This window comes from Perissodus microlepis, chromosome 10 (genome assembly GCF_051167445.1).
Source record: "Perissodus microlepis isolate ML-2025 ecotype Zambia chromosome 10, ASM5116744v1, whole genome shotgun sequence".
NCBI classification, from domain to species: domain Eukaryota; kingdom Metazoa; phylum Chordata; class Actinopteri; order Cichliformes; family Cichlidae; genus Perissodus; species Perissodus microlepis.
This window is the reverse complement of record NC_140470.1, coordinates 25,130,846-25,153,877: the sequence shown is the minus strand read 5'-3', so window position 1 is coordinate 25,153,877 and position 23,032 is coordinate 25,130,846. Positions and strand designations below refer to the sequence as shown.

General features: G+C 40.7%; 3 protein-coding genes across 3 annotated transcripts; 1 reads left to right on the top strand and 2 right to left on the bottom strand.

Annotated features, from left to right (window-relative positions):
- Nucleotides 1–267: 267 nt before the first annotated feature.
- LOC146379548 (serine/threonine-protein kinase pim-2-like) lies at nt 268–1,569 on the bottom strand. The gene is made up of 4 exons (XM_084941750.1): nt 1,261–1,569; nt 735–912; nt 469–639; nt 268–362 (listed from the first exon to the last, which is right to left on the bottom strand). The coding sequence occupies exons 1-4, from the start codon at nt 1,510–1,512 to the stop codon at nt 268–270; spliced, it is 696 nt and encodes a 231-aa protein (XP_084797876.1). The 5' UTR covers nt 1,513–1,569.
- Nucleotides 1,570–8,449: 6,880 nt separating this feature from the next.
- LOC146379547 (serine/threonine-protein kinase pim-1-like) lies at nt 8,450–10,216 on the bottom strand. Its single transcript, XM_084941112.1, has 7 exons — nt 10,049–10,216; nt 9,762–9,941; nt 9,628–9,675; nt 9,292–9,510; nt 8,917–9,094; nt 8,651–8,821; nt 8,450–8,544 (listed from the first exon to the last, which is right to left on the bottom strand). The coding sequence occupies exons 1-7, from the start codon at nt 10,214–10,216 to the stop codon at nt 8,450–8,452; spliced, it is 1,059 nt and encodes a 352-aa protein (XP_084797238.1).
- A 2,277-nt stretch (nt 10,217–12,493) lies between these two features.
- On the top strand, nt 12,494–22,964 carry LOC146379546 (hepatic and glial cell adhesion molecule-like). Its single transcript, XM_084940819.1, has 7 exons — nt 12,494–12,683; nt 16,495–16,836; nt 20,141–20,422; nt 21,379–21,472; nt 21,546–21,619; nt 21,742–21,815; nt 22,298–22,964. Exons 1-7 carry the CDS (start codon nt 12,521–12,523, stop codon nt 22,445–22,447), a joined length of 1,179 nt encoding a protein of 392 aa, XP_084796945.1. The 5' UTR covers nt 12,494–12,520; the 3' UTR covers nt 22,448–22,964.
- Nucleotides 22,965–23,032: the final 68 nt, after the last annotated feature.

Sequence of the window (23,032 nt, the reverse complement as noted above, 5' to 3'; positions counted from 1 at the left end):
GGTCTGACACAAACCTGGTCTCCAGACTCAGGGCCTTCTCTGCTCGCTGTACTCCATCTGGTGATTGTATTCAGTCCTCTCCACACCATAGCAGAACCAGTGCCACAGGTGAATGGAATGTACCACTCTGTACCCATTTTACCTGATGGTCACAGAAACATGGGGAAAGAACATAAGAGACTGTCTAGCTTATATTATGTCACCTTAACAGAAAGACAAAAATTAATAACTCTGTTCAATATTATCGTGTGTGTGTGCGTTACCATTTCAGTTTGAGAGCCACGGGTGCTGATACAGTTGCTTCAGAGTGGGACGTTGCTCAGGAACTTGATTTAGACAAGTTCTCAAGAAATGACGGCAATCTGAGGAGCAACCAAAAGAAATGTGGTGAGATCTACAGTGATTTTAAGAAGGTGAACTACACCAGACCTGTGCTGACAGTTCATCATGCAAGAGTGTGTTTCTTACTTTTTGAGAGCCTGTTGCTGATCTTTCGTTTGTGCCTGATAAACTCTTGGGTCTCAAACTGTTTTCTGTGGAGGCTTTCATAAAGTAGCACTCCCAGCTGCCACACTGTTGTAGGACCAGCACTGTAGCTGCAACAGCTGTACCACTCAGGAGGAGCGTGAGCAACTGTGCCTGCAAAATACAGGAATGAGACCTCATTAAGAAAAGGATTAAAGCAAATGGGTAAACTGCTAAACAAATAGGTAGGCTGAAGCAGGACAACGTACCATTGAACACTTTGAAGGAGTCTTCCTGCACAAAACAGCTAAGGCCAAAGTCAATCAGCCAAACACGTGGAACATCTGAGCCAGTCTCTATTAGAACATTTTCCACCTTAATATCACGGTGAAAGATGTCCTTGTCCTCAAACGCCAATGCTCCAGCGACCAGCTGTTTCAGTATGATCTGAAAGAGGCAAATAAACATGCTGTGTGAGGATTGGGGGTTTTCTATGCATTGCTAGTTCAAAGTGCCATACTGCCATCCCCACAAGGCAGTCCTATTACTGTAATTACTTGTATAAAGATGGCATTTACATGACCAAAATGAAAACTGCAGGACATGTTGCCAATTCCACACTTTGTTTAGGTGCTCAGGAGGTGAATAAATTTTTAATTCTCCTCAGCATAGCTGAATTATAGGTAAATTTTGTCTGAGGCCTTCAAATGTAGAAATGGTGAAAGGTTACAGGCAATTTAGTATCGGCAATAGAAATGTTTAATGCACACTTATAAAGACCCCCAATCATCTTACCTTGGCCACGCCCTCCTTTACACAACCTCCATTGACCTCAATGAACTGAAAGAGGTCCTGTGCAGGGATTGGTCGCTCAAGCACCAGAATTTGCTCCTCCTGTAGATTGTACCAATCCAGCAAGGACACAGATGTCGAGTTCAGCAGCTGTCCAGTTTTTCCACCCTGGAGTTCCAACATAATGGCCACCTCCACTGAAAGGCACTTTCCATCCTCAGCCTGTATGACCACCAAATCAAAAGATAGGAGCATTACAGAAACTCACTCATAAATAAACATCAGTTATTTCAGTGATGAATCAGAGTAGTAGTAGTAACTGGTGTTGCTCACTTACCTTGTTTTCCCAGAAAAAATCTTGTTTTTTGGAATGTGTTTTATGGCCACCTACAAGAAACAAACAGGATTTTGGTTAGCGCTTCAGGATGATATAGTTTGCATTCTCTTCATGAAAAGCATGTAACGATCCTTACCGGTAAATTGTCTGCTTTACGATAGCCAGCAACACGGATCCAAATCCTCCGTCACCAAGTTGATGCTCCTGGATGTATCTGGCTTCAAATTCAGCTGAACGGACACAATCAAGAACCAATTTGGTTTCATAACGTGTGAGAAAGGACAATGGTAATATGGTACCAGTGTTACCTGAACTCTAACATAAGGGAATGTCTAAGATTAAGTATTTAATGAGTGTTACATTAAGCACAAAATGTGGTTTGAGGGATTCAGAATTTCAAGCATACCTCTGCCAGTGTTCACCAAGGATGAAGTTGGATCATTCTCCTTGTAGTCCAAAGGCCCCTCGCCAACTCCCCTGCTTGTCACAGACTCTGACAGCCTTGTCCTTTTGCTGACGGCCTGTTCAGAACTGGCCTTCCTTTTGGTTGCCTTGCAGAGCTTGACAGATGTGTTCTGTGGTGCCATTGTGCTGTTTGTTGAAATAAAGACAGACTACAGATGACCCTGAATTTATAGTGACCTGTAGCCATTGTCTGCATTGCAGGCACTGCATGTAGCTGCAGTAATGACACCTGGTTATGTCATTTGGAATTCACCAAATTTAATATTGAATGTAAGTGTGACATTGCCAAACACTGTTGGACTTTCGTGGTGGTTTTTTTTTTTTTTTTTTTTTTTTTCTCCCCTCCCAAATCAGACCAGGAGTGACATGTTTAGTTGAATGTTCTCATATTGCAGTCTGAGTGGTGTCTAAAAAGACATGGCCTTTAGATTGGGGAACCTAGTCTTGTTAGGAGAGATGGCATTCATCCTACTTTGGATGGAGTAGCTCTCATTTCTAGAAATCTGGACAGTTTATTCATGCTGAAATGGTGGTGCAAGAGAGGCATGCTGGGCTGTTTCGAAGGTTGTCAACTCTTCTGTTTTAGCAGGACATCCTGTATAATGAGCAAAATTGGTTTGTCCCTTTACTCTACCTTAAATGTCCCATACTGACAGTTACCTGCAATGTCACTTTCTGACAACAGATGGCACTCTGATAAATTCTAAATCTGATTTGACCAGTTGTATCAGGAGTGCTTGTGTCCAGTCATAGCCGTAAGTGATGGTGTTGTGTCAAAAAGTTGAGACTTTAAACTGTTACAAATGACTTGACCTAAAATCTGATAAATTGGTCAATCGTATCTCTCAAAGAATATCAAGTAATTTGGAACTAGAAGATCTCTTCTATCAAAGTACCTGCTGCACTCAGTTCCACAATGGCTCTACCCATAAGGGCAGCAGAGAGGGAAATTGGTAAAATACCAGTTAACGCATCATGCTATGGAAGCTTCACAAAACTGCTCAGACACAGTCAATCAGCAAGACATGTGGAACAGGTGTAAAAAGCACAGATATGTTTTTTGTTTTTTTTCCTTCAGTAGTGTCTCCTTACCAGTGTTGGGTAAGTTACTTTAAAATAGTAACTTAGTTACATTACTAGTTCTCTCAAAAGTAACTCCGTTACTTCAAGTTACTCGTTACTTTCAAAGTAACTAGTTACTAGGGAAAGTAACTTTTACTAGTTTTACTCAGAATTCTCTTGTTAATGTGTTGCTTCCATAACTTTGCCAGTCTTCTAGCTTGCTTACTTGCCACAAGTGCACTGTGCCACCTACCAATAGAGAGGAAAAGATAATGTGCATATTTCCACGAGAGAAATCCCACGCCTGGACTGTCATTGACTGCTGCCATGATTCTAGCCTACGTCACAGCGTCATGTGCGCCTTTTACATCCAACACAAACTGCAGTCGTGGTGCTTTCGATTGTACTCAGAACTCGGAAATTCTGCCTTCTGAATAGGAAGATGTAGGTAACACCAGACTGAAGATGAGCTGCATACAGGGCTGGACTGGGACAGAAAATTGGCCCGGGCATTTTGACTAGAGACCGGCCCACCATTATAGGAAAAATCATAAAGCCTTTGAATGAAAACAAACGCTGTTGTGACAGTGATGTTCACTGTTTTGATGGTATATATGCATCAATCTATCAATCGTTTGTTGTAAGACTCAGATAATTATTTTTTAAAAGCTAGTCATTTTAAATGAGAATAAGAAAGAAAAGTATTTCTTTGTGCCCACCTCTCCCTGTTAATGCCCTACCTGGGCCCCCTGGCAAAACTTTGCTAGATCCGCACCTGCACAGTTACCAGCTGTCAGCTACTTAGAAAAGGATCCTGGGGTTATTTGTCTCTCAGAAACAGTTCATAACTTCCCTTCAACTCATTTATGTCACCTAAAAGGTAAACCTGTTTCTCCATCACCTGTTCAGCTCTGATGATTCAGTAAGGACATCTCCTGGTTTCATCTTCATGTTTCCCTCTCACCAGATAACCAAACCGACATCATGACCAGCAGCTTTTTTGCAGCTGTGGCTCCAGCAAACATCAGCTGATACTAGAAATTAATATTAAATAATTTCTAACAACAGCTGATCAAGCTTAAACGTGCTGCTGTTGTTTAGCGCGACATCCGCTGGTTTCCTCTTTCGGCGCAAAGTGGGCGATAAACAAACAAGAGAGCCGATCAACTGATCATTGATCAGTTTTCATGATTGAAGTAGAAACGGGAGAGGGAGGGGGAGAGAATGAGAGGAGAAGAGGCAGCTGTGCAGCAAAGACACAGAATAACTCCAGCTTTGTGCCTTTTTCATTGTAGCTGAATTACGGGACAAACTGTTCCTTTTCACCTCAATAAGAAACGCGTAGTATTTTCTCTGAATACCAGACGGGACGGTTGGCAACTCTAATAACTTATGAACAAAATAAAGTTCAACATCATTAACTTCATAGCACCCACTAGTGATGGGATTTCTGGCTCTTTTTAGAGATCCGGCTCTTTCGGCTCGACTCACTAAAAAGAGCCGGCTCTTTCGGCTCCGAACCGGCTCTTCAGGTTGTTTTGTTGCTTTAATTAATTTATCATTAACAATAATATAAAATTATGCAGAAAAAGAATTACTAATGTAAAAAAAGTGGTTTTATTTATATATGTTTATATATGGCCCCTAGAGACAAAGCACGTACAAACTCTAAAGCATGTACAAACTCCAAAACACATTTCTAGCGTTAACTGAACTTCCAAAACAGAGCTACCCAGATCACTTAAATTACACAATGGAAAGCATATGTGTATTGTTTGTGTATTTATAGACAAGCACTCATATTTATTCAAATAATTAAAAAAAAAAAAGTTCATTTACCTGTTACTACCACACACCAAATCTGGTTGTTGATACTTCCTGGCTTGTGTAGCCAGTAGGTAACAAAAGCTCAACACTGCGCCCTAGCATCCTGGAGCACTTCTGTTGTCTTTTGTACATGCTTCAGGGTTTGTAAGTGCGTCTGAGTTTTTACGCGTTTTGGAGTTTGTACATGCTTTGTCTCTAAGGGCCACCATAAATATACTTTATTTATTCACTCCACATAAAATGTAATAAATAAATCATATAATACAAAAAACTACTATTTACATTTTAAACTTTTAACTATTTAAATTTTCAGCTTTTTCCTTTTAAACAAATTTAACATGAAACAACACAAACTGCAAACCACAACACAATTAAATATAAATTAAAATATTGAAACAAAAAGAAGATGCACATTCTGTCATATGGGCCTGCATGATTTCTGAATCTACTATACCTTTCTAATGTGATGTTGTTGTCCCTCGCTCTTTTTCTCTCTGGCTCTGTTCCTGTGCTACTGCGAGTGTAACTAACGCCCCTCTGCCCAGCGCAAAGTACAGGCAGCGCATGCGGAGTTTAGCGGGAAAAAAAAGAGGGTGAGAGAGAGAAAAAAAAAAAAACCTCACGGCTCCCAATAAGGAGCCGGCTCGCGTCGTTCACTTCAAAGAGTCGGCTCTAAGAGCCATTTCGTTCGCGAACGACCCATCACTAGCACCCACCCAGCTGTATAGAAACTCCGTCATGCTAGCTAGTACGCAGTACAGAAAAAGTCAGAATAACGAAAATAAACTCCCCCTAAACTTGATTTATATCTGACCCAGATAGACTGCAGGTCATAACTTCTTACCTGAAGTTCAGTTCACACTTGGACCAGCGGCCGCCTCGGGTCTCTTTTCCTCCTGCGTCCCCTTTCTCTCATCCACCTGCTGGCCTCCACAACTTGCTAATGTTACTGAATCTGTGGAAGCTCCGCGATAGCCACCACACGAAGTAACGACCCTATCTAAATCCCAGTAACGACTAACGCGTTCCTGATTTTGGCATAATAACTAGTTACCGTGCTCGTTACCACAATAACGTAGTTACTGTAACGCGTTACTTAATAACGCGTTAGTCTCAACACTGCTCCTTACACAAGCAATTAAGACAAATAGGCCAGTATGAAACCTGTGGAAGGCAAACAAAAACCCCATCTTCACATCAGAAAGCAGAGTCTAATTGGGGTGGAGGTATCAATAGAAATCTACTTAAGTTTACACGACTTAGTCGGATGATTTCTTATTTGTGTCTTTGGGTTAGGCTATGATTGATACTGGAGATGCTCCATCAGGAGACCGTCAAATATCAAGAAGTCTTGCTGCTCCTGAAAGGGAAGAAGGGCAGTTTGTACAGATATCTTTAATCACTACAGCCTTATCAGTTGTATACAATTCATGCAGTACCTCTTCAGATTGAGATGAGTGATTGTGTCAAACCATCAATTTTGTAGAGATTTTCAAACGGGGCCACCTTCAGTTAGAATAAACCTTTATTATCCCACGAATGAGAAATTTGGGTGTTACATAGCTCTTATAGCAAGAGGAACAGACATAAGCAACTGAAAGTCATATGCATAAAAAAAAAAGTGTTCAGATATGTACACAAGTTGGGGTGGGTGTAGGAATACTGGTGAAATATACAGTGTACAAACAAGATGCAATGAGTAGCAGCAATTTAAAAACATGTCAATTAAACCGATGATGAGTAAGCATGTTAAACTGTTATAGTCTAACAGCTGCTGGCAAGAATGACTTGCGGTAGCGCTCCTTCCTTCACTGTGGGTTTACTGCTGAACGAGCTGCTCAGTGCTCATGCAGGGGATGGGAGGTGTTGTCCATGATGGATATTAGCTTAGTTTCCCCAGTCCCTCTCTGCCATTCCAACAGACCACAGCATTTAAGAAAAAAAAAGAAAAAAAAAAAAAAGGCAGATGCCACGACAGTGTCGTAAAACGTCCCTAGAAGTGTTATGTGACGGCTGTGTGCAGACAGGAATAGGACCCAAGGTGCAGACTCCGGAGACAAACGTGAACTCAAAACAGCTTTAATGTTAAACTCAAATATAACATAACTGGAAAAAATCAAAATAAACTTAAACCGGAGGACTGACAGAACACACAGCTAGGTAAACGGTAGATCGCGACACAGACACAAAGAAACACAGGGCTTAGATACACAGAGGGAGCAATCAGGGAATGGGTAACAGGAGGGAAACACAGCTGGGGCAAATCAGAACTGACGAGACAAGGAAGCGTAAACTGAACACACTGAGATGAGACAGAGACCTTCAAAGTAAAACAGGAAACACAAAACACAGACTGAACAAAAGACAAAGACTCACATGCAGGCACTACAGAGGGAACAGAGACGTGGGACCAGGGCAAACACTGACTGGACACGGGGATATAGCAACTAAGGATACACAGAGACGCGAACTAGACAAGGGGATATAACTGACAGGGGAGACAGAGCGACTAGAGAAGACAGAGACATAAACCAAAAGACAGAACTCTAACAAAGAAACCAAAGACTAGAATTTCTAAATAATAATAAACTCAAAAACCCTGGGTCAACGACCCAGGCATCCTAACAAGAAGTCCTGTTCACCTCAAAGGATGTCAGCCGCCGTAGCAGGTGAAGACTACTTACACCCTTTTTGTAAAGAGCATTTGTATTCATGGAGCAATCTAGTTTGTTATTGAGGTGAACACCCAGATATTTGTACTCCCCCACCGTTTCAATGTCCAAACCCTGGATGTTCACTGGTGTAATAGGGGGTGACTTCTTGCTGGAGTCAATCACCAGCTCTTTTGTCTTGCTGGCTTAACGCAAAGATGGTTCTGTTCACACCAGCTGAGAACGTCATTAATGACTCTCTGTATTCCAGTTAGTTTCCCCTTTGACACCCGACCCACAATGGCGGTGTCGTCTGAGAACTTCTGGAGATGGCAAGTGTCTGTGTTATAACCGAAGTCCGCAGTGAAGGGAAAAGGGGCAAGTACTGTTCCTTGTGGGACCCCTGTGTAACAGACTACCACCTCAGACACGCAGTCCCACATACTGGGGTCTACTAGTAAGGTAGTTAACAATCCATGTGGACAACAGATGGTCCACTTGCACTCCCTGCAGCTTCCCCCTTAGCACTGCGGGCTGGATTGTGTTGAAGGCACTGGAGAAATCAAAAACATGAACTCGTGCAATCTATTAGCCCAAACCTGGTCTCCAGACTCTGGGCCTTCTCTGCTCGCTGTACTCCATCTGGTGATTGTATTCAGTCCTCTCCACACCGTAGCAGAACCAGTGCCACAGGTGAATGGAATGTACCACTCTGTACCCATTTTACCTGATGGTCACAGAAACATGGGGAAAGAACATAAGAGACTGTCTAGCTTATATTATGTCACCTTAACAGAAAGCCAAAAATTAATAACTCTGTTCAATATTATCGTGTGTGTGCGTTACCATTTCAGTTTGAGAGCCACGGGTGCTGATACAGTTGCTTCAGAGTGGGACGTTGCTCAGGAACTTTATTTAGACAAGTTCTCAAGAAATGACGGCAATCTGAGGAGCAACCAAAAGAAATGTGGTGAGATCTACAGTGATTTTAAGAAGGTGAACTACACCAGACCTGTGCTGACAGTTCATCATGCAAGAGTGTGTTTCTTACTTTTTGAGAGCCTGTTGCTGATCTTTCGTTTGTGCCTGATAAACTCTTGGGTCTCAAACTGTTTTCTGTGGAGGCTTTCATAAAGTAGCACTCCCAGCTGCCACACTGTTGTAGGACCAGCACTGTAGCTGCAACAGCTGTACCACTCAGGAGGAGCGTGAGCAACTGTGCCTGCAAAATACAGGAATGAGACCTCATTAAGAAAAGGATTAAAGCAAATGGGTAAACTGGTAAACAAATAGGTAGGCTGAAGCAGGACAACGTACCATTGAACACTTTGAAGGAGTCTTCCTGCACAAAACAGCTAAGGCCAAAGTCAATCAGCCAAACACGTGGAACATCTGAGCCGGTCTCTATTAGAACATTTTCCACCTTAATATCACGGTGAAAGATGTCCTTGTCCTCAAACGCCAATGCTCCAGCGACCAGCTGTTTCAGTATGATCTGAAAGAGGCAAATAAACATGCTGTGTGAGGATTGGGGGTTTTCTATGCATTGCTAGTTCAAAGTGCCATACTGCCATCCCCACAAGGCAGTCCTATTACTGTAATTACTTGTATAAAGATGGCATTTACATGACAATTTAGTATCGGCAATAGAAATGTTTAATGCACACTTATAAAGACCCCCAATCATCTTACCTTGGCCACGCCCTCCTTTACACAACCTCCATTGACCTCAATGAACTGAAAGAGGTCCTGTGCAGGGATTGGTCGCTCAAGCACCAGAATTTGCTCCTCCTGTAGATTGTACCAATCCAGCAAGGACACAGATGTCGAGTTCAGCAGCTGTCCAGTTTTTCCACCCTGGAGTTCCAACATAATGGCCACCTCCACTGAAAGGCACTTTCCATCCTCAGCCTGTATGACCACCAAATCAAAAGATAGGAGCATTACAGAAACTCACACTCATAAATAAACATCAGTTATTTCAGTGATGAATCAGAGTAGTAGTAGTAACTGGTGTTGCTCACTTACCTTGTTTTCCCAAAAAATCTTATTTTTTGGAATGTGTTTTATGGCCACCTACAAGAACCAAACAGGATTTTGGTTAGCGCTTCAGGATGATATAGTTTGCATTCTCTTCATGAAAAACATGTAACGATCCTTACCGGTAAATTGTCTGCTTTACGATAGCCAGCAAACACGGATCCAAATCCTCCTTCACCAAGTTGATGCTCCTGGATGTATCTGGCTTCAAATTCAGCTGAACGGACACAATCAAGAACCAATTTGGTTTCATAACGTGTGAGAAAGGACAATGGTAATATGGTACCAGTGTTACCTGAACTCTAACATAAGGGAATGTCTAAGATTAAGTATTTAATGAGTGTTACATTAAGCACAAAATGTGGTTTGAGGGATTCAGAATTTCAAGCATACCTCTGCCAGTGTTCACCAAGGATGAAGTTGGATCATTCTCCTTGTAGTCCAAAGGCCCCTCGCCAACTCCCCTGCCTGTCACGGACTCTGACAGCCTTGTCCTTTTGCTGACGGCCTGTTCAGAACTGGCCTTCCTTTTGGTTGCCTTGCAGAGCTTGACTGATGATGTGTTCTGTGGTGCCATTGTGCTGTTTGTTGAAATAAAGGCAGACTACAGATACAGACCCTGAATTTATAGTGACCTGTAGCCATTGTCTGCATTGCTAGCGACTACTCAGCCTACCTGATTAGTCAGGTGGCTCATTAGCATGAGTGATTACAGGGTTCTTTTCACACGTACCATAATCCTTTCAGGGAATTGGAGCAGGGTGAGGCTTTTGTGCAATGCCTTTTGATCATGATGATTGAATTTAAAAGTTTCAGGTTAGTTTCTGTTCATCTCTTTTTAGGTTGCCTGACTGACTATTGTAATGTCTTCAGGCTCTATGTAGTGATAACGGTTTTTAATTATCTATTGGTAATTTTTAAATTCCAATGGTTGATTTTAGTTTCCACTATGTATTACATCATTTTATTCCAAATAGATTACAATATATTAAAGAGTGACTTTAAGTGGTTTAAGCCACTGCAAAAGTCTTCTTCGGATGAGAGGTGAAACATCTTCGAGCAACTTAAAGAAGTCCAGATGCTTTTCTTTCCAAGCTCCTTAGACAATATATTAAAGATTTTCCATTTATCACAATCTAATATTTAAGTATTATCTTCATTTTAATGACATTTTTTTAAACTCTCTTGAGTGCAAGACTCAGCTCTGAGTTCCATGTGTTTAACAGTCAGTTGGAGGCTTAACGTACACATGAATAATTGATGTAGATGGCCGTTATACAAATGATTAGAACACAAAGGTGTGAATAGGTGAACTTAAACTGCTCAAAGATAATGACATGGTGACTCTAAGTGGTTTAAGCCACTGCAAAAGTAAAAATATTTTTCTTTTGGCCCACTAATGTAATCAGTATGCTATATTGCAACTGTTAAAGCACAATGAGGGGAAAGAAAACAATACAAGATAATGAAAGAAAAGACAATGCAATGAAACTAATAATGATCATACAATTACCCACCCTTTGTCACAGCTGCAGCAACAGATGTGTGGAGTTATAAGAGAAGGATCCAAGTGCTGGCACTGGCTTTACTGCGAGTGAACTTTTATTTTCAAATAGTGACAATTCAAACAGAAGCAGAAATGGCAAGGACAGAAACTTAGAAAAACCTAAACTGGGAAAGCTAGCTAAACAAACCTGCAGCTAGAACACGATGACACAAAGAATTATACACAGGTGGACCAGCAACAAGCAGAGGGGGGAAAAGGGCTTAAATACACAGGTGGTAACGAGGGAGTGAGAAACAGAAACAACTAATTACACATAACGAGATCAAGGAAGCAAAGCAGAACATGCTGACAAAGGACAGGGATTATCAAAGTAAGACAGGAAACACACAGGCTGAACTCAAGACATGTAAGCGTAACACTTGGGACTGGAGGAATGAAACAGAGACAAGACTCACAAAACACAACACCTGACTAGACACTTAGGGAGGTAAAACATGATCACTAACAGCAAGGAACTAAACAACCTAACATAAACCACTCAGAGAACCTAAACTAAATATTTTTTTAACCCCAAAACACAGTCCAATAGGGACGGAACAGTAACATAAACACAACAACCAACTGATACAAAACCAAGGAATATCAATCATACACACACACACACACAAACACATGGACACTGGGTCACCCTTTATCTAAAACTTAAACACTCAAGCCAGCAGATGGTGCTGCACTGAACTGAACCGAAAAACCAGTTTATTTGTTCAGGATTTTTAATTTTTTTTTTTTTTTTTTTTTGAGTAATAAATGCAACTATGGGTTTTCTCAGTGGTTGACATGGTCAAGAAGTGGTTGCCTTCTTGTGGTCATGTCCTGGCCCCCACACAGGTTGTAACACATGACTAATGTGACTATGACTGGAAAAGGAGTTTCAGGATTTTACACAATGCAGCATTTTCTCATAAAACAGAAAGTACCTCTGTTTATTTATTTACTTCTCTTTTAAACCACTGGTATCTTTCTGTCTAAAAATAGTGTATGTTAGTATGATTGTAGATTATATGTGCATTGTCTTTAAAAGTTTAGATGGAAGCAGATTACAATGGATAAAATTGTCTAGGCTACACATTGGGTGCTTTGTCAATGATAAATGTTTGGTCCAGGATGCCTAATCTCAATGTTTGTATTTTGTTAATTTATGAACACTGAAATCTCACCACAGTGAAGCATTGTTGATATGAAATTAGTTTTTCCCAATAAAAATGTAGACCCATCTATAGTCACACACACACACACACACACACACGCTTTTGTCCTCTTTCTACAGTGGCTTTTGTGAACAACATGTACTCAGTTCCAGCAGAGCCTGAATGAATGACTGTGTCCTCCGTCCAACCCAGAAGCACAAATCATGCTGCTCGTCTGGGAGGAAAACAAAGCTTGAGACCCAAGATGAAGGAAGAGAAGGGTGCTCCATTGAAAAACAAAATAATTTACCAGATTTTTTTGCTTGTGTGTTTTGGTTTCTGCAATTCAGGTATGTTACCTGTTCTTTTATATGGGTGCTTCAAACTTATTCTCCAGATGAGCAAATACTTGCCTAGTACAAGTCTATATATTCTTAATGTACTGGATTATTAGGATTTGTGCATAAAACAGTGTGTAGCAGATACATTTGTCTACATGTACTGCTGAAATTTGCAAATCTTTAGAAAACTGAAATTTGCTTCTTTTTAAATGTCATTTTTCATGTTATTGCATCACCAAGTCATTAAATGAACAGATGCTTCTAGTAGATTTTGCAAATTAACAGAAACATTTTCAGAATAACTGAATTATAGGGGCAGGTGGAGTTTTTATAATTGCTAGCTGTGGGGTGGATGGAAATGGCAACAACAGCTCCAGATACGGTTGCGTACTTTGATCTAATTAGATATAGTATTGAGAAATACGGTATGATCACTAGTTTCTGATCATTTTTGCAACATTTTGCCTATTTTAACGTTTCAATGGTGTTACAAAAAGTACGGCTTCAGAGAATATATATTTAAATTTAAATACATGAGGTTCTGGGGGTGTTTTGTGCCCATTCTTCTAAGTAATAAGGGCTCACAGACTAGAGCCAGTGTTTTCAGCTGTTTTCAGCTGTGGCTGGGTGTCATCACTGTCCTGCCATTGTTGTGGTTAGCAACAGAGTTACTGAGCTGCTCTGTTTCTGCAGAGCTAGCGTGGTGTCTGGATTGCTCCCATTGCTCTTTTCATGAACTGCCAAGAAGGAAATTTCAACAAACAATCCTCACTTTTGTTGGTTCATGCTGGCCCATCCCAAAGTCTAAAAGCCATCACCATGGTAATATAGATCTGTCATGCAAAGGCTTCCAGTATACAACAGTGACGGGGTGCAGTGCCCGCTTTCCCACAATGATAAAGTATTTGGTCTTCATCTAACCACTGTATCACTTCCCAAAGTTAAAATACTGATAAATTATAATATATTTATATAAATTATTTAATTGTGCACAAATTCTTCATTGGCAGTAGATTAGTTGGGCCCTTATTCTATTCAGATAGGTAGAATATTCAAAAACGGATGGGTGTGTAGTTACTTTTAAATCATTGAAGCTTTCCAACTGTAATATTACATTCATTATCAACTTTGTCAAGCTGGAAGGTGTATTAAGGTTTTTTATGTCTTAAAAAAAAGTCACTAGGCTTTCAGGACTGTCCAGTTGCAGCACTTCCTCTTTAAATACTGCTGGTTATATGAATATTACACATTTATAGTTTGCAGAATTTACATTTTTCAGCAACCTGGAGTGTAAAAAGTTAAGATAACTCAGTCTGATTCATAGATATAATATAAACTTATATTTTAAGATTATGCATAGCCTCGCTATTCTTGTGTGTTAATTTTCTACTTACTTTTTCTAGGTTCATGCATTTGCTTCAGAACATTTCTTATCTCAAGAGTATAATTTTTTAGTTAAATTAGGGTCAATGCAATGTTATTTATATAGCGCCAAATCACAACAACAGTCACCTCAAGGCGCTTTATATTGTGAGGTAGACCCTACAATAATACATACAGAGAAAACCCCAGCAATCATATGACCCCCTATGAGCAAGCACTTTGACGAAAGTGGGAAGGAAAAACTCCCTTTTAACAGGAAGAAACCTCCGGCAGAACCAGGCTCAGGGAGGGGCGGGGCCATCTGCTGCGACCGGTTAGGGTGAAAGAAGGAAGACAGGATAAAAGACATGCTGTGGAAGACAGAGCCAGAGATTAATATCAGCAGAGAGGTCTATTAACACATAGTGAGTGAAAAAGGTGACTGAAAAGGAAAAACTCAATGCATCATGGGAATCCCCCAGCAGCCTACACCTATTGCAGCATAACTAAGGGAGAATTCAGGGTCACCTGATCCAGCCCTAACTATATGCTTTAGCAAAAAGGAAAGTTTTAAGCCTAATCTTAAAAGTAGAGATAGTGTCTGTCTCCCGAATCCAAACTGGAAGCTGCTTCCATAGAAGAGTGGCCTGAAAACTGAAGGCTCTGCCTCACATTCTACTTTTAAATACTCTAGGAACAACAAGTAAGCCTGCAGTGTGAGAGCGAAGTGCTCTAATGGGGTGATATGGTACTACAAGGTCATTAAGATAAGATGGGGCCTGATTATTTAAGACCTTGTATGTGAGGAGCAGGATTCTGAATTCAATTCTGGATTTAACAGGAAGCCATTGAAGGGAAGCCAATACAGGAGAAATATGCTCTCTCTTTCTAGTCCCTGTCAGTGCTCTTGCTGCAGCATTTTGGATTAACTGAAGGCTTTTCAGGGAGTTTTTAGGAAATCCTGATAATAAAGAATTGCAGCAGTCCAGCCTAGAAGTAATGCATGAACTAGTTTTTCAGCGTCACTCTGAGACAGGATGTTTCTAATTTTAGAGATGTTGCGCAAATGGAAGAAAGCAGTCCTACATATTTGTTTAATATGTGCATTGAAGGACATATTATGGTCAAATGAATTATGAAGGTTCCTCACAGTGTTACTGGGGGCCAAGGTAATGCCATCCAGAGCAAGAATCTGGTACCATATTTCTAAGATTTTCAACTTAAAGCTTCATTATCTTTATTTTAATCAGTAAAATTCAGGAAACTCACAGCAGCAGAAAAATAACTTCAACTATTTTAAAAAGACATTTTAAGTACAAAAACACTAAAAACAAAATTTTTCTTTTTATGGTACAAATGTAAAGTAGCCACAAAAAAAATCTTAAACTTTAAATAGAATTTTAATCTTATACAACCAAATCACAAAACAGTCTTGTAGTATTTTATGTTGTAAGGTCAACCTTACATTGCTGTAGATATGAATTCAGGGTCATATAAATAACTCTCTGGGAAAAGTTAGGAGGCAACAGTATCTCAACCACCAAGCTAAAGAAGGGCAGCCAAGGGAAGTAAGCAGACAAAAGAATAGCATAAAGAAAGAAGTCTAAAAATTACATGTTGAAGCAAAAACCTTCACTGAAATATTTGAAAAGCATCAAACATTAGAAAGATTCTCACATCTAGTTGTGACTGGAATATCATACCAGTTATGCAACCTCCAGTCTTTATTTGGGGGGAGCCCATTTACAGGTTGCGCTGCTTGCAGTTGCAACAGAGGAAACTACAGGACCAGTTACAGAGGTGTGGCAACAAGCGCAGTCACATAATCTGTTTTGTGATGTTTTACATGATTAGTTGTTGTTCAACTAACTTAAACTGCTGATAATGCTGCCCAGATAAACCTAATCATTCGAAATTTGTTCTCTTAAGCAGATGACCTAAAACTAACAAGAAACTCTTGCAGTCTTTGAAGTGTTTAGAGTATTTAAAGTATTCACTGTTGAGATTGGCTATGAAATAGTGGAGTGGGATGATTTTAAAGTAGCCTACACAACATTTCTGTATTCTGTTACCAGTTTATTAAGTATACTTAGTTGAAAAAAATATTATTATTAAAAAAGATTTTTCAAGATGAAAAAGTTTTACCTTTTTTCAGAGTTGCTGATTGAGTTCTGATCATCTGGGTGTAGGCGCCTGTAATTAATGGTGGAGAGTGTTGGTGTAGAGCAATGACTGTTTTCTACAGTCATTGGTGTAGAGCTGCATGATGCTATTTTTCATGCCAGTGTAGTTGTTGTAAAGTGCATTAGAAATATTTGATGGAAAAACATTGTTCCCCAAAATCTGGCACCCCAAAAAGCCAGTCATCTTAAAACTCTGTAAAAGTTAACTGATACTAGAATTTGTTTAAAATGGAAAAGAAACTTCTCAGGGACCTTTCTTCTTTGTTTCTGTGCAGGTGGAGTGTTGGCAGTGAATATGACTATCCCAAATACTCTCATTAGAGGTAAATTAGGAGGGGAGGCCCTTCTGTCAGTCCGCTATGATAGTTTCAGCTTAGACCTGCCAGTTATCAAGTGGCTACTTAAAAGGGAAAAATCTGTCACGGTTGTCCAGTCGATTGGAACGGACATCATTGGGACACTGAGGCCCGAGTACCGGGATCGTATCCTGGTATTTGGGAATGGGACTCTGCTTCTCCACAACCTCAGATTTGCTGATGATGGAACATATGACGTAGAGATCTCCATCACAGATGATACCTTTCCAGGAGAGGGCAGCATCACACTCACTGTGGATGGTAGGAGGACATGTCCATTTGTACAATTCTGTAATGTTTTCAGGTGTAAAAGCACATTTTATTAACCCTTGTCTGCTGTTGCAGAATGCAACACTATCAGTTTTAATATATAGAGAGATGTGTTTATTGTCTGAACTATAAGTTTAAACCATGATGATTCAAAACACTTACCTAGACTGTAAAAAAGCCATTAGTGATCTGTTCAGCATGAAAATTTGGAGCTAAACCTGCTGAACTATAATTTAACACTCATATTTATCTTTCTTTCCTCCTGGTATGCTGCCTATGAGTCTTTGTGGCTCTTTGTTCATCTTGCACACCATTAGTCTTGCTCTGAGTTCAGGTTTCTAAATCATTGTGTGTTTCAGACGTACTCAAACACTCAGGCGCTTCTGCAAACATTTTATCCCACAATGCAAAAGGATTTTATTAAACTGTACTGCACTGTTCACGCTTTGTAATCAGCTTTCTTTCCGGACAGTTTTAAAGTCCTTACACATTCACATGTTTTTCTCTTTGCCTGATTGGGCTACTGTTCAAGTTGTAGGTGGCTGAAAGAATGCCGGGAATCTCATGAAGTCACTCCATGAATTATTTGGCTGTACTGATATGTCGGCTGTTAGCAGACAGGCACACAGATGTAAATCATCTAATTTTTATTAGCATAATTTTATGGAACAATAATTAACTTTAACTTTATTTTTCCTTTACTTTTTAGGCTCTGTTGAGACACTTTGTTGAGACTTTTTCATCTATATTATTTAAGATGAGCATGCAAATGCACATGCTCATGCCAGCTCAAACCTTTTCCACAATAGTTTGAGCTGGCATGAGCAGCAAGTGCTGTTTTGCTTGTTGAATTTAAATGGAGTGCAAACCACTGGCATAAACAAAATAGATAAATAGTTCCAGAGGCGAGGTCACTGAGGCAGTTAAACAACTTCTTGGTGGCAGAGCTCCTGGTGTTGATGAGGTCCGCCCCGAGTTACTGAAGGCTCTGGACGTTGTAGGGCTGTCCTGGTTGACACGCCTCTACAATGTTGCGTGGAGATCAGGGGCAGTACCCCTGGACTGGCAGACCGGGGTGGTGGTCCCCATCTTTAAGAAGGGGGACCGGAGGGTGTGTTCCAACTACAGGGGGATCACACTCCTCAGCCTCCCTGGGAAAGTCTATGCCAGGGTGCTGGAAAGGAGAGTTCGTCCGCTAGTCGAACCTTGGATACAGGAGGAACAATGCGGTTTTCGTCCTGGTTGCGGAACACTGGACCAGCGCTTTATCCTCTCAAGGATACTTGAGGGTGCATGGGAGTTTGCCCAACCAGTCTACATGTGTTTTGTGGACTTGGAGAAGGCATTCGATTGTGTCCCTCGGGGTGTCCTGTGGGAGGTGCTGCGGGAGTATGGGGTGTCTGGCCCATTGTTATGGGCCATTCGATCCCTATACAACCGTTGCATGAGCTTGGTTCGCATTGCCGGCAATAAGTCGGACTCGTTCCCGGTGGGTGATGGGCTCCGCCAGGGCTGCCCTTTGTCACCGGTTCTGTTCATAATTTCTATGGACAGGATTTCTAGGCGCAGCCAAGTGGCGGAGGGCTTTCACTTCAGAATCTCATCTCTGCTTTTCGCAGATGATGTGGTTCTGTTGGCTTCATTGGGTGAAGGCCACCAGCTCGCACTGGAACGGTTTGCAGCCGAGTATGAAGCAGCGGGAATGAGAATTAGCACCTCCAAATCTGAGGCCATGGTTCTCAGCCGGAAAAGGGTGGAGTGCCCACCCTTTTCGGGGATGAGTTCCTGCCCCAAGTGGAGGAGTTCAAGTATCTCGGGGTTTTGTTCGCGAGTGATGGGAGAAGGGAGCCGGAGATCGACAGACGGATTGGTGCGGCGGCTGCAGTGATGCGGATGCTGCACCGGTCCGTTGTGGTGAAGAGGGAGCTGAGTGTAAAAGCGAAGCTCTCAATTTACCGGTTGATCTACGTCCCTACCCTCACCTATGGCCACGAGCTGTGGGTAGTGACCGAAAGAACGAGATCGCGGATACAAGCGGCGGAAATGAGCTTCCTCCAAAGGGTGGCTGGCCTCTCCCTTAGAGATAGGGTGAGAAGTTTGGCCATCCGGGAGGGGCTCAGAGTAGAGCCGCTGCTCCTCCACATCGAAAGGAGCCAGCTGAGGTGGTTCGGGCATCTGACAAGGATGCCTCCTGGGGTTGGTGTTCCGGGCATGTCCCACCGGGAGGAGGCCCCGGGGCAGACCCAGGACACGCTGGAGAGATTATATCTCTTGGCCGGCTTGGGAATGCCTTGGTGTTCCCCCGGATAAGCTGGAGGAGGTGGCTGGGGAGAGGGAGGTCTGGGCTTCTCTGCTTAGGCTGCTGCCCCTGCGATAAAGCGCATGAAGATGGATGGATGGGATGGATAGTTCTAGTCAGGTTTTGGAAAACACTTATATAAACTGATAAAAGACTTAATTTATCTCACAGTAAAAGGTGAAGATAACAGGAATGGAGAGGTCAACCAAACTAAATGAATGCACACCAAACCTTTTATCTGTGTATGTAAAACAAATATATAATAGTGAGTATAGGTGTGGCCAGCAGAGACATTCACATCAGCTCAGGTTGAGCAGTTTGCAGACAAAGTTGAAGAGGCAAGGCTGAGGTGGTTTGAACATGTGCAAAATGAGGGATAGTGGATATATTACACAAAGGATATTAAAGTTGCCAGGCAGGAGGCAACTTTAGACCACAAAGAAGATTTGTGCCTTTAGTGGAAAAGGGATAGTGTGAGGCTGTGGCGACCCCTAAAGGGACCATGCAAAAGGAGAAGATTAATATATTGTCTGATGTTATGATAGAAGTTATTCCCTGAGAAATTATAAGTAATAGACTTACTTCTTGAAACCAAGCACACCATTGTTTTTCTTGTGACATTACCAATAAGTTTGATGTGTCACATGGCCCTCTTCCTATTGAAAAAAACAAAAGTTGTATCCAAGATGGCCGACTTCTAAATGGCCCCCCTGGTCACCACCCATCTTGAGGAGTTTGCCCCCTCTCATATACTAATGTGCCACAAACAGGACTTTAATATCACCAACCATTCCCATTTTATTATGGTGTATCTATATAAATGTAGAAAAAAAACTAATATTCTTGGCATAATTTATTTCAAAAGTTCCTTCAGTGTTTCTTGCATGTGTAAAGACTACAAGAAAGACACGACTTCAAAAAAGGACAGCAGCATGTTTATTGTTTTTATCTGCTAACATATCCAGAACTATTGTATCTACTGTCTCTTGTATCCAGAACCTATATCCAGGCCTTATATCAACATGGAGTCTTCATCATTACTGGAGCTTAGCGAAAATGTTGTCCTCAACTGCTCTCATGACAATGGAACCAGGACTACATACAGGTGGTTCAAAGGCGGAAAACTCCTGACCAATGAGACAAGGTTCGTGTTTTCTCCTGATCAGAAGCTTTTGACCATCAAGCGGGTGTTGATGGCAGATGATGATGTCTACAGCTGCACAGTGGAGAATCCGGTGGGAAATATGACAAGTCTGCCAATTAGACTGACTGTATACAGTAAGTAACACTGCCTTAGTTAGTTATTGCAATGTCAACAAGGGTTAAAAACATCATGGTAGACACAGAGACATGGGCAGCAGATTTCAGTTGAATTCAGTTTTATTTTTATAGCCTCAGTTCAAAACAAGTTTCATCTCAAGGCCTGTAAATAATTGCATAATTTAATAAAGGTGGTGATTTTGACTACTAAGTATTGCAGTGCACTGCCTAAAATATTAAATTCAGTAGTATAATTTCAGGTGTTTAGTTTTTGTTCCGTTAACAGTTTAATAGCTCATTTGAAAGACTGGTTCAGGCTGTCCTGAGGGTGACATAACTTATATAACCATGCAGCTGAAGAACACGGCAGGTCTACATAAAGTAAAGAAAATAGTTCCTTCAGTTGATCAGAGAGGATGCTTTTCTACATTGGTAAATTTTCCCTAAATCTTTTGACAGATTTCTCTCAGAAATTACAAATGTCTGCCTTCTGGTAGGGTTGGAGGAAAAGTCTGAGGTTTTTGAAAGCCAAAGAAAGGTGTCTTTGAAAGACCTGCATAATGCATTGCGTATCTGCCATTCACAGCAGACACATGAGGCATGGAGCAGGTCGTCAAAGACACAGCTCAGTAAGTAAGTAACATCTCATGACTCAGATCTCTGGAGGAGCAGGAAAGTAATGTAAAAAAACACTACATGAACCACAGTTGGCCACAGTTGACTGTTGTTAAAAGATCAAGTTTAAGCAGGGTTGACAACATACACATTGCTCATCAATGATAATGTGATAGTGATGTGAAAGGCTGGTACAAACTAGTACAAAAATAGTGAAAAGCAGACCCAGAAGGTATATGTGTGTCACATGGGCATAAAGAGAAGGAATACTGTGTGTTATACCATTAGCTCTAGTTGCACATTTTGTTTTGTTAGTGCCTGTGTTGTTCATTAATTGTAATCTTGTACATTCTAAACAGAAAGAAGTTCCCTTTATATCATCCTTTCTACTGGAGGCATCTTTCTTTTGATCACCTTGGTGACTATATGTGCCTGCTGGACACCTTCTAAAAAGTAAGACTGGCTATTAAATAATTGAATTCAATGCCAAGTATCACAAAACTGATCAAATATTTTGTCTACACAGACCAAGACAGCCCCCTAGAAAGCGCCTCTCCAGGTTTTATAACCGCTCTCACCAAACACCAATCAATCACACAGGTAAAGTATAGCTGTGATGATAGTTATGAAATGTGAAAACGAAGTGTGAATTTGTATTCAAATAATAATAAATTTGAATACAATTTTTTTTATTTTTTTTATTTTTTTTTACTTCATCACAGATTGTGTGCTTCCAAAAATGCCACAGCACAATGGGATAAATGCAGTAACTTCACTTTATATCCTCCAGCAAAAGGTAACACTTTTCATTAACGGTCTTATTTTATTACATTCTGTGAGTCATGAATAACACCACAACAAATCTGAAGCAATCTGAAACTATCATCTAACAAATTTTGTCTTCTATTGCATAATCTTTAGGCATAAAACCCACAAGTCATTACAAGGAATACATGCAACATTATGTTCTGGCAAAAAAGTACTAAGGAACGTTTATAAAACTCAAGGCTAGCCAGTTTAATAGCTGCATGGACAGACAGACCAGCTATAAGGTGCTCATTATAAACTGTCTCATTAGCTGCAGATACTTCAAAACCAAGCTATCCAAATCTTTTTGGTCATTTAATAGCAGCTTATCAGTCTCACAGGCTAAGCTCAGTGAGTTTCGCTATTAGGTAATCTGAGAGCCATCTACACAAATAGCCACAATGAAATTTAATAAAAGTAAAATATTACTTTTGGAGAGTGAAGTTGGGCTCATGTCACTGTGTTTTGCAGGATCCTTCCACAGATGACTCCTCCAGCAACAGTATTGGATCTCCATCTGAACTTGACAACCCACCATGCTACACCACTTCCCCCACATATACTGATCCTATTACTCTTACTGCTGGCTCCCCTGCTCGCATCTCCCGTAAGCATACCTGATGGGTCATCGGTTTAAACAGTCCACAGTACAACAAACAGAAGGTTACATGCTCTACATTCTACTGCTCCAAAATGCAAAGTACTCTAGACATCCTGGAGAGTGTCGTAAAATGAAGAAAATGCTGTGAATTAAACACTGTAACTTAAATAACAGTTGTTTTAAAGTTTAGTAGCACAGCCTGGAATGAAATATGAGGACAGTTTGACATTAGAGTCAAAATGTTTCAGTTTTTATGATTTAAAATTTTTATTTGGTTTGTTACTCAACACCATTGCAGTTTGTTACATGTCGATTCCAGACAATTCCAGACATATAACTGACTTGTTATCTCTCTGTTATGTGAAATTTTCTGTATACATAAAAATACAGATTACTTTGTGAAATAATGTAAATTAGTATTTTAGTTCTACTAGATTGCTTAATTTATGTGTATACAGTGACAAAACCATGTTGGGGTAGGATAGGGGGCCATGGTATTTGAATTTTATACATACTTTAATAAAAATGTAGAATTATCAGAAATTTGTCTTTGTGGTATTTTGGAAAGACTGACCTGTGCCAGTTGACTTGAACAAGTAGCGTCC